This window comes from Nematostella vectensis, chromosome 10 (genome assembly GCF_932526225.1).
Source record: "Nematostella vectensis chromosome 10, jaNemVect1.1, whole genome shotgun sequence".
Lineage (NCBI taxonomy): Eukaryota > Metazoa > Cnidaria > Anthozoa > Actiniaria > Edwardsiidae > Nematostella > Nematostella vectensis.
Genome location: NC_064043.1, coordinates 4629376 through 4641440, shown reverse-complemented (window position 1 = coordinate 4641440; position 12065 = coordinate 4629376). Strand labels below are relative to the sequence as shown.

At 39.2% G+C, this 12065-nt stretch overlaps 1 protein-coding gene and 1 long non-coding RNA gene across 3 annotated transcripts; one reads left to right on the top strand and one right to left on the bottom strand.

Moving 5' to 3' along the window:
• The first annotated feature begins 535 nt into the window (after window positions 1–535).
• LOC116617017 (malignant T-cell-amplified sequence 1) lies at window positions 536–4983 on the top strand. 2 transcript variants are annotated; one of them, XM_048733397.1, is made up of 6 exons: window positions 536–681; window positions 1898–2050; window positions 2741–2850; window positions 3381–3514; window positions 4571–4638; window positions 4734–4983. In XM_048733397.1, the coding sequence occupies exons 1-6, from the start codon at window positions 671–673 to the stop codon at window positions 4816–4818; spliced, it is 561 nt and encodes a 186-aa protein (XP_048589354.1). In that variant the 5' UTR covers window positions 536–670; the 3' UTR covers window positions 4819–4983. The 2 variants fall into 2 exon arrangements, with proteins under 2 accessions (XP_048589354.1, XP_048589355.1); XM_048733398.1 differs by having other exon boundaries at window positions 537–681; window positions 2741–2838.
• Window positions 4984–6984: 2001 nt separating this feature from the next.
• On the bottom strand, window positions 6985–10483 carry LOC116617021. The gene is made up of 2 exons (XR_004295591.2): window positions 8358–10483; window positions 6985–7288 (listed from the first exon to the last, which is right to left on the bottom strand). It is a non-coding gene; the product is annotated as an uncharacterized LOC116617021 (long non-coding RNA).
• Between the last annotated feature and the right edge of the window lie 1582 nt (window positions 10484–12065).

Here is a 12065-nt window from a genome sequence, read left to right as displayed (position 1 = left end):
TGTTTCAAGTAATTTCAGAATTTGTTTTTCCGAAATCTTGCGTGTTTTAGACTCATATCCCGCGTACCGAGTAGAATAAAAATATCGAACAATTCTCCCGAAATACCGGGAAAAATATTACATATTATATACCCAACGATCAGATGATCCCTTGTTTACCACTGCAACACAACAAAATATTATTTGAAAATTGGGATCCGGTACTATTATAGAGGTCCTCTATGTATTAGCCTGCTCTCCAGTGTCGGGATTCCTAAGGCGATCAAAAAAGGTTCTCTCTTCCCTTCCACCTTTCCCCACTCCCTAGGTTTTTTTTTTCCTTTTTTTTTTTTTGCGCCACAGGGATCCTGAACAACGAAAACACACAGGAGAGCCGGCTCGTAGGCTACTATGTATTGCCAGGTATCAGCTCGTACTTGCACAAACAAAATGATACTTTATATACCCTACAAAACACTTGCAAGCATTTGAATCTAAAAACAAAACAACACTACGGAACTGATAATGTTAAGTTTTGGGGCTCCTGTGGTATTTAAAAACCGCTGGCTCATCTTGTCAACGTCTCCAAACTTTCAAGGGAAATCAGCTGACCAGTAGTTTATATCTCAATCTTTGAAAAAAAAAATCCCGTAAATGTTTGCAGGCAAAGAAATCATATATTTTACACACAATGTTTAAAAAGTAAGTACTTAATCATTTAAAACCCTTTTTGCGGTTTGTTATTTTAGGTCTGTTTTAACTTGGTATCGTCTACTTGAACGAATGATGTCAACTTAATGTAGTGGTATTCAACATGTAGTCTTATGAGTAAGAACTTATAAAAAGACGATCTTTATTAGCAACAAAGATTCTGATTTTCACGAATGAAGGGAAATCTCGGAGCCAAAATATCTTAAGAACAAGACCTTGATTTTTCATGTTTGAATTGAGTGTTGCGTGGAGGATATTGCATTAAATCGTACATTTGTGTAACCATCCATGTGAAACCTGTCTTTTACTGTCCCCTTACATATCCCTCAGCATGAGCATTCGATGGTTATCGATTATCGGAAACCCACTTGATTATTAGATATCACTCGATATAATAAGCTTATTGATATCGATTGTCATCAGTCAATCGATCATCAATCCATAGTCACAAGCAAACTTATACCAATCGATGGAAATTAATCCCGACTCGTGAACCCGCAACGTGGAACATGCGGCCAAATACTATACGCGTGATGAAGTGTGGGGGACTACCAAGAGCATGTGCAGTGGACGCAATGGCTGAAACATGTACAAATGAAGGCCACCATGAAACCAATGAAGCTATTCTGAAAGTGTGATGTGTTGTTAAGGGATATCAATGTTGGCCTTTTAAAGTTCAGCAAGGGGAGACGTTTCTGGCCCTTAAAAAGAGAGGCACTTATGTGGAAACCCTATAAAGGCAAAACAAAAAAGCAAAACAAGCATGCAAATGATCCAAAAGAATAGTGAAAAGAAATTAAAGATATATATTTAAGTATTGACAGCACAAAGAATCAAACCAATCTATGCCAATCAATCAATTAGCAACCAATCGATTACAATAGATCAAAGGTCACAGATTTCTGATATCAATCGATAAACTGCCATCAATTATTATCGATAGTTATCGATAACCATCAATCATCAGATTCATTGATTGACTACCCCGGGGTATCCATAACCAGAAAATCCCTGGGCCGGGTTCCTAGAAAGCCAGTTAACGCTAACCCAGGGATGGATGTGTCGAGATTTATTTAATTTTTAATTATTTTGATTTATTTTGAGATTTGATTATTTATATTGGGTTAGGACTAACCGGCTTTCCAGGAACCAGCCTGTTTGTACAGCTGATTGATGACTTTAGAATTTTAAATCTGTTTACCCTTAGATTTCAACACAAAGAAGATGTATCAGGTGTGACTCAGTTGAAGTCATCTGTTCAAAGAGGAATACGAGCTAAGATACTGGAGCAGTACCCAGCTATAGCAGATTATATCAACCACATAATGCCAAAGAAGGATGCATTAGTGGTTGTAAAATGGTCAGTATTTTAATAATAAATGAACAATAATCCCCTCAAGACATATAATTATGCACACTTGTGCCCCTTATTTACAATTTCAGCTCCGCTACTTTGCCAAACCTACTCTCTTCTAAGTGTTACTCTAAAGTGATTATTCAATTTTAGAGATAGAAAGTTGGATTTTGTCATCCACCTCACCTGGGATGTGACAAATTAAATACCCCAGCACTTATTCAAGCAATTCCAGTACACACACCCCCCCCCCCCCAAGGCTCTGCTAATAAGAGTTCACTTAATTGTGACAAGGGTGGGGGTATGATGGCTGTCATTGTGTCTAATGTTGAGTAAGGGCGAGTACACTTAGAGACCTCTCTCATTGTTATACTTAATTCTCATTACCTTAGAGCATAATAGCTAATCGCTATTGAATCAGTGATCATCGTGAAATTCACTTCATAAGAGAACACTTCTTGGCCATTTTGTTTGTTTTTTTTAAATTAATTAGCTGTCATAAGTATGTAGAATTGGCTTTGCCTTGATTGTTCTGTAGATAGCACAAATATTGCTATTTATTTTAACAACTGTTTATAAATAACTCAAGTAATTATGCAGATGAGAGCAGAAAAAAATGTGAAAAAAGTGAGTCACATTTGTTTTGAGTTAGTGTTTGATAAACTTGTCTAACTTGTTTTGTATTCCTGATTATAGTAAAGAGCACATTGAAATCTTATCTGTCAATCAAGACCTGCTATTCTTCAGACAGCGTGATGGTCCGTACCTCCCAAGTCTTAGACTACTTCATCAGTGTAAGATAATGTGTAAGCTAGTTTAAAAATGTTTAAACTGGATTAAAGATAAGCAACCTAGTTAAGAAATGGACAAACTGGATTTAGAATGCAAACTTACTAATTTTGCTAGGAAACTGTATTGTGCCTCATTACAGACATTAAAAAGATAAAAATCATTACAATGCATTAGAAATGCAATAGACATGTGTAAAATGGCATATTAATGAACTATTGTTACCCTGGGTACCAGAGCCTCCAGACTTCTCTTGCCCAGTAATGCTCAGCCAAAATGCCATGACTCGCTTTGCTCGTCACGGCATTTTGGCTGAGCGTCACTGGACGAGAGAAAGTCTGGAGGCTGTGGTACCCAGGGTAAACAATTGTCCTATCTTGTTGAAAATGATTGGGAGCATTATTATTTTTTATATGAGAAATATTATCCATGAAAAATGTATCCGGGTGATTTTTTTATACAACAAATTAGGTAATTGTGTGCTTTGAGTATTATTCAGCTATTTGTTTTTTAGACAATATTCTAACATAACTCACTTTTTAACCAGATCCTTTTATGATGACAAGACAGCAAGTTGACAGAGGAGCCATTCGCTTTATTCTTAGTGGAGCTAACATTATGTGCCCTGGTCTCACATCCCCTGGTGCTAAAATGGTACCTGCTGAACAAGACAAGCCTGTTGTATCCTTTATCTTTAAACAGTCAACTGTTCTTATTTTACAAAAGAAAAAGATCCTTGAAATTTGAGCCCAAACTTTAAGCAGAAGATAAGGAAGCCTTTATTCTTTTTTATTAGGAAGCCTTTATTCTTTTTTATTAGGAAGCCTTTATTCTTTTTTATTAGGAAGCCTTTATTCTTTTTTATTAGGAAGCCTTTATTCTTTTTTATTAGGAAGCCTTTATTCTTTTTTATTAGGAAGCCTTTATTCTTTTTTATTAGGAAGCCTTTATTCTTTTTTATTAGGAAGCCTTTATTCTTTTTTATTAGGAAGCCTTTATTCTTTTTTATTAGGAAGCCTTTATTCTTTTTTATTAGGAAGCCTTTATTCTTTTTTATTAGGAAGCCTTTATTCTTTTTTATTAGGAAGCCTTTATTCTTTTTTATTAGGAAGCCTTTATTCTTTTTTATTAGGAAGCCTTTATACTCTACAATATGTCACCTGGCGCATGGCTGGGTGAGAGCACAGGGCACCCACATACCCTTTAGTTTTCAAAAAGCTGGGTTTTCCTGTCAAGGAATAACCTGATACTTTTAACTTTTTGCATAAATATTTTACACCCTCCTAGCAAGCCCTGACTATGCCAGTGTTGGTAAATGAATCAACCTGGCAAGAAGGGTTAGAATTAGCCCAAGTTGACCCAGGCCCTGATTCTAGGTAAAGCAAAACCAAACATGTGATACATATCTCACTATCCCCCAAAATGCTCGATGACACTAAAGACAATAGGATTCTGTGCAATGGATTAGTGCCATTCAGCCTTTTTGTAGCCAGAACTTCATTGGGGGATAAATTCATTTATGGACTTGTTTGAAATGATCTCTTTTTTGAACTATCTCCTGGTCTAAAAAAGATAAAGGGTGAGTTGGGCCCTATTTTTCAAGTTTCATTTTATTGATCTTAGGATCTTGTTGTACTGCAGTCATAATTCTGCAAAACTTTGAAGGATAAGTGTGGGCTTCTGCATGTGTATGAGACGCTCTTGTTCTTTGGATTTTCCCTAACAAACTTCATACAGGCAATCATGGCAGAGGGAAAAGAGCATGCTTTGGCTATAGGCGTTATGAAGATGTCTTCTGAAGACATGTAAGTTTATAGTATATGCTTATAAGTAGTAAAAGAGAGATGGTCACACTTTACTGTAGACACTTTGTCTTAAATTATGTTTTTATTCATTTTAGACAATCAAAAAATAAAGGGATTGGTGTGGACAATATTCACTACCTGAACGATGGCCTGTGGCAGATGAAACAGTTAGAAAGATAAGCGATATATTAGAAATGCTCTTATGAAGTCCCCAATATTGGTCCTTACCTATTGAGAACTTCAAGACTCTAAATGCTTCCCTGCCTGAAAAGTTAACTGTTATTTTATTTCCAATAATATCCTAAATTCTAAGAAGTAAAATAAAATAAAATCAAACTGGACAGATTTATGATTGTTTTGGTAGTAAAACTGGCAAAATATTTGAAATTTGACACGAGTTATGATTGTTGGGATTGTATAGCTGGAAATATTACAGATAAGCTGTTTACAGTTTAATCTTTGTTTATCGAGGGTAACATATTAGACAATAAAAAAAAAAGGGCTAGCCGGTCTACGTACGCGTGGTGTAAACAGGTAAGCAATTCTGTATTTACAGAAGCGTACAACACCCCCTCAACCTGTGTTGATTAATTTCTAAAAAAAAATCTTATCTGGGTCTAGTTAGTCACCGGAAGCTTTTCACAGGATCTATTCGGATTCAACTAATCGACGGGGAAACATTAAAAACGCGCACTTTTTCATGAGCTGTTTGATGAGCAGTGCCTCTCCCGAGGTTACCGTGTACTTCTCGGCGTACTGTCGGTATAACCCCGGAGGAGGAGCATTCTCGCTCCACACATGTGCAATTAAAACATCTCCGGGGTCGGCTTCCAGCACGAATCGGACCCGAAGCCTTATCGAGCGGTCTGAACAGGTGCAAAGACGCATTAGCCGATACGGCACCGCCGCGAAGAGCATGAACGGGCAAAGAAATGTCCAGAAGTGTAGGCTATTAACACAAAGCGAGTGTACAGGCCTTGTATGATTTGTAATCCAGAAAGCACTGTTATGCCACGTGCAGAATGTCTGAGACGACGCCATTAAGTGCTGGACCGGAGTGATGCTTTTCAGAACGTGTTTCATGTCAATTTTAAAAACTTTTCGGAGGCCTGGATCTTTCTCTCAGCAACGTTTAAAATCTCTTTGAGTTCTATCTTGAGCAATGACGGGCTAATTATGACTACAAAATCAACGTCGAAGCCGTTAGAAGATGACGTGCTCTCAGTGAAACAAGGAAATGCTTTACCGCTGCTTTGCTGCCTTCGTGTAAGACACATCATCAGAGGTTTTTTAAACAAGATCTTTAAGGCATCCAGCTCACCTAGATCCTTCACTTCAAACATCTGTCTGGTCATATGTCTATCAACGGGCTGACCACCCTACTCGCCGAGAAAGACTCGTTAGAAGTGATGACAGTGATAAGTACAGGATCGTAGCATGTCCAGCCAGGGGCAACGGTCGAGTCGAACGTGAAGGTGTCTTGAAACAAGGGTCGGCTGTATCGCCTCCTGGTGCTATTGGAAGGACGCTGGTATTGTTGGAGTCTAGGGAGGGACGCCAAGGGACATAAAGTCACCCATTCGGCGCGATTGCTTCGATTCTGGGACCACGACATTTTCAATGTGCATCACAACCGGCACTTTCTGTTTATCACATTGAACTCATTATCTTACCGAGTTACTCCCATGGGGCATCACTCATATGATGAGCTCGTGAACAAAGGTTGTCTGTTTAGTCTGCCTCACCTCGGCTATTGTCGGTCTTGAGTGAAGTGTTTTTGTAAGTATATTTTGTCTTTTTCTTACTGGTTTATACTATTATCACATGGAGGCAGTAATGCAGAAAATATCTTCCTCGTTTGTAATTAAAGCAAAAAAATACCGTTTGAACAATGCACAATCTCTAGAGAATTGCTAAGAATGTTCCAGAACAACGGCCTAGAGGTAAAGGAACAACAAACAAGAAATAGTCCGTGTCTTCTCTCTTCTATCCACAGAAAAAAGACGTAATAAATGATCTTTGGACTATGTAAAATAGGTTCACAAAAATGTTGAAGATTGCCTTGATTTGAGTACAGAGTCTCTAAATGCTTTTCATCAGAAAGTCAGCAACCTTTTACAGCGCAAGAAGCCCAAGTGTGACCAACTTTGATTCGCATACATTCGGTCCCCTCGATCAATCACGTACGGCCTGGCAGGCACGTGGAAAACTATACTTTGCGAAATAACAAGATATATTAACATCCGAAAAAGAGTTTCTAAGCTGGTAAAGATTGGCCAAAATGTATAACTTAAAAACAACATTTTTTGGATGGGGCTTTAGATATAAACATTTTTATATCACGTATTTTTTCACGCATTTTTCTTTATTACATGACATGCTTCAAAATACAGGATTTTTTTAGTAAAATGATTTGCCATAACAATCTGGGTCATGCGTCGTGTTTGTTCCTTTAGCATCCTTGTATGCACTGCGACATAATTCTTGCACATATTGCGCATGCACGTCTTTGACAAAAATGCCGACAATAATAAAGGTTTTGTTGGCACGTGTAGAAACAACCGCTCAGGGGACTTGCTTCTGTCTCTGGGGATACTGCACACACGACAAGACACACGACCAAAGCCAGAAGAATCAACTTTGAATTCATCTGAAGAATTAAACAAAGTAACGACCCAAATTAATTAGATTGTTCGAGACTATTTTAATCGAACGAAATCGAATGATTGGATTCGAAATTCTCGGTAATCGAAGAAAAAGTTTCTTGAGTTTGGATCTCTGTTCGATTGTACACTCTTTTTTATAATAACGCCTAATTTTCAGTTGTGGCTGGGCCATTATTATTTTTGGAGCATTTTAAGGCTGAATATGTTTTAACGATGTTCTTAAATTTTAGTGTACAGTAGTGTAAAGAATATAACACCCAATGAATTATTAGGAAGAGAATTACACAAATGATTAATAGCAATAATATATATAATGTTGTTATTATGAGCACAATTTCATTCTGCATTTTAGAACGCACCAGGATTTAGCTTTGTCCGATTGTAATTTTATACGGGCAAATAATGTGATTTCGTTGATTTCCGAGTCTTTAGTCTGAATGGTTACTCTAAAAGCAAGACCGAAAAACCCCGGCTTTTAAAAATTTATCACAATCACATGATCGCCACCCCGCGCGGCTAGTCCGAGTAGCCTGCGTAGCAAGCGTTTCTGTGGGTTTCCAGCGCAAAGGAAACGCCACGAAACCGAAAGGCCGCCATTTTGGCCGCGCGAGAAATGGGAGCGCCAAAATGGCGGTCTTTCGCTTTCGTGGTCTGAGTAGAACAGCGTATTTGTACAATATCACATTGCCATTTTGATAAGTATTGCCGCCATAATTTTAAAATTTGATGTGTAGGAGTTTAGGGATCCGTAGGTTGGTTTAGCTATGAATAAGAGCGAGAAACAATTTAGCAACATAGCTATAAATGTTTAAAGTAAATTCAATTATAATTCAACCCGGTAGAAATACGAAAACCATAACTAGAGTTTTCTTTGAAAAATAAATTTACAAATACAAATATGTCATAGGCAAGGGACATAAAACGATTTCTACTCACCTAGACCTTTTCCCTTTGAGTTAAAAAAAATGAGCTTGTTGAAAACAATGCAAAGTGAAACATTGAAATAATTAGTTATCGGGAGAAAATTTCTTATTTTCAGATTTCTATTCATACCTTTTATTTTCAGTCTTGTCTCTATTTTTCCTGTGAACTTGGTTCTTGTAATGTTAGAACTTACAGCTAACTGGTGCCCCTTACTTTCAATGCGTGGCTTCCTTTCAATTGTAGAGGATTTTATTATATCGAGTAGTGATTTCTCTTTGCTTTATTCATTTCCAAACTGTGTCAACTAAATGATAATATAAAAATTAGCACTTCATACACGTGAATAAGAACTAAAAGGAAATTGAAGATCTTCAAGGTGTTCTTTAATGGAGGATCCAGTATAAGAAATTTTTACTTAACAAAAATTATCAAAAAATGTGAAAACTATTAAATGACCCATGGTAAAGGCATAAAGAACTTTTTCTCAACGAGAAAAGCTGTTGACTCATTACGTCGTTGAAAATCCAACATATACACTCTTTCTGTGAGTTAAAAAATATTTTCCTTAATATGTATATATTTTTTTTGCGAACATCTCTAATTGATTCACGCAAGCGTGACTAATTGCGATTTGTGTAGAGAATACTCGCCGCTATACAAGCACCGCCCGGAAGCGAATGATCTTCATGTGTGCTTATTTGTTTCTTCCACAATTCTTATTTTGACAATGGCGGATCTAGAATTTTTCAAAGGGTGTCTTATTTATTAAAATATACCAAAGATTTTTATGCCCCCAATTGTCTGCTCCTAAGAATAGAAAATGTAAACAATTTAGCACGCGCCACCTTAAAATGTGTTGGTCGCCTTGAGCACGCTCCTCTTTCATTTAGAGATAAACAAGAGTGTTTAGTCATGACATAGGTATGGTCATGATTACTTAGCGAGAGACTAGCGCAGTGGTCGCGCATGTTGTATGGAACTTTAAAGGACTATCCTCAGATCCTTGCCTTAGGAATAGAGACCTTCCCGTGATTCAAACTTATCCGAACCAAACCCCTCGGGTTTTCCTGCGCTGAAGTTAGATGTATTTTGCACAAAATTCTTCACTCTTATCTCTTCCACAGAGCTCACTTACCTTAGTGTCAGCTGATCAGAGCCCACTTACCTTAGTGTCAGCTGACCAGAGCCCACTTACCTTAGTGTCAGCTGACCAGAGCCCACTTACCTTAGTGTCAGCTGACCAGAGCCCACTTACCTTAGTGTCAGCTGGCCAGAGCCCACTTACCTTAGTGTCAGCTAACCAGAGCCCACTTACCTTAGTGTCAGCTGGCCAGAGCCCACTTACCTTAGTGTCAGCTGGCCAGAGCCCACTTACCTTAGTGTCAGCTGGCCAGAGCCCACTTACCTTAGTGTCAGCTGACCAGAGCCCACTTACCTTAGTGTCAGCTGACCAGAGCCCACTTACCTTAGTGTCAGCTGACCAGAGCCCACTTACCTTAGTGTCAGCTGACCAGAGCCCACTTACCTAAGTGTCAGCTGACCAGAGCCCACTTACCTTAGTGTCAGCTGACCAGAGCCCACTTACCTGAGTGTCAGCTGGCCAGAGCCCACTTACCTTAGTGTCAGCTGACCAGAGCCCACTTACCTTAGTGTCAGCTGGCCAGAGCCCACTTACCTTAGTGTCAGCTGACCAGAGCCCACTTACCTTAGTGTCAGCTGGCCAGAGCCCACTTACCTTAGTGTCAGCTGGCCTCCCATAGCCCACTTTTGTTTTGTTACGCACACTCACTTAGCCTCGATTTCGTGCCAGAATACCACGTGCTATAGATCTTTAAACTTGGCCTACAGTACTAGGTGGTCATTTATAAAAACTCTCTATTCAAGATGTAGGGCCTGTTCACATGGAGTTGGGGGACCCATAGCCTACGTGTAGCCGCTGACTCGCGAAAATATCCTCTCGTGCCGTCTACGCAACGGCGGCGATAATCGTGTTCCGTAAGGCCATTGTAATAAATTTGAATAAATTAATTTTGACAGCTGTGCATTGGGTTCGCGCGAAACACGGTTAGGTTTCGTCCTGCAAAACAAACATTCCAGCATCGCCCTATAATGCTGCTAATTTCCAAGTGCACATTCCTTCGTTTTAATTCTGCTACTGTATACCTGCACCCTAATTGAGAAAGATTACGAACGGTATCTCGTGGATAGCAAGCGCTCCTCGACTTTCAGCTTTTGAAGTGAACTTGAGCGTTTAGATTTCTGTGTACACAACACAAGCGCGTATATATGCAGAAGTTGCCGTTATCTTCTGCTTAATTAAAAGGAGAAATTTGGTAAAAAAAACTGGCCTCTTTAGATAGAACTTTGGGCTCACACAACTTTAGGCTCACACAGACATCGACATCATCGTTCAGAAAAACAGAGATAGCCTTCTCTTGTTCTTTGTCTGGTCTCTATCCCAAAAATATCCAAGAGAAATTACTGAGTGGCCAATCAGAGACTATTATAGGTTTTCCTGCTAAAGCCGTGACGTCACGGAACACGATTATCGCCGTCGTTGCGCAGACGCTAGGGGGAAAGAGGGACCTTAAGGGGGGGGGGGGGGGGGGGGGGTTGAATAGGGGTATGTAAATCCGCCGATCCGCTACTACATATTCGGGGCAAATCCGTGGATCCGCAGATATTTTTAAATCCGCATGGTTTGACAGATAAATAATAGCATCGATTGAAATTCATTTATAATCCGAAATTCGACCGTCAAAGCAGTCGAAATCCGAAATCTGCGCCCAAATTGTTAACTAATCCGTGATCCGCCGAATTGCCAAAATCTGACAATCCGCTGAAAAAAATCATCAAAATCCGTAATCCGTGAGCATTTCGGGGACGAATCTGCCGATCCGCGAACCTATTCACCCCTCCCTCACCCCTTAAATTAAGCAAGAACGAGGGCGATGGCTAGTACAACGAGATCGAAAAAGATGTGTTCGTGCTTGGCGATCAATTATAATTTAATTGCAATGGAATAAGCGAAACATTATAGTCAGAGATAGATAAAATAAACTAAGGACATTATTTCTACAGCAGCGAACGTAGTTAGGGGTTACACGGCAAACGTCCGCGTCCTCAATTGACCGTGAAAGTTGGAGTTTTCATGTCGTGGTTTTATGGAAAACGGCTGAAATGTATCAGACAGAATGCATTTTCACGTGCTGCTATTGAATTCTGAATCAAATCCCATTGTTTTCTGCCGTCGTCGTCCACGTTGCCGTCGTCGTTGCTTAAGGTCCCTATTTTCGCGAGTCGGCGGCAACACGCAGGCTAGGGGACAAAAAAAAGTTGGGTTCACATGCCTAGGTTGAGGTTGCGAATGTGGGGCGTGGTGGCTAAGCACCTACGATGTAATAAACAAGTGTCTGGATTGGGGGGGTCTGCATGTCGGTAGTCAGTTAAAATTTCCATAATTTGTCGGTAGTCGTGAAGAATTATCGGTCTTGTCGGTAGTCGGTGAATCTAAGCTAGTATTCGCTCTTGTACCAGATTTCATGGATTAGTAATTAATAACTTATTGATATTAAATTAATTATGGATTAATAATTGACTGAAAAGTTGATGCAACAGGAAATACATAGTGCAGATTCTTAAATGGCCGGATTTAAGTAGATTGACGATGGAAGTAAAGAGTAAAAATACCCGAAATAATAAAATGTCGGTAGTCAGCAAATATTTCATTATTAATATTATTATATTAATATGAAGGTTACCCCAGGTAGGCGGGTTAACCCCACTTCATAGCGTTCACATGTTGGAAAACTCTCGAACTCCCCCCCCCCCCCCCCC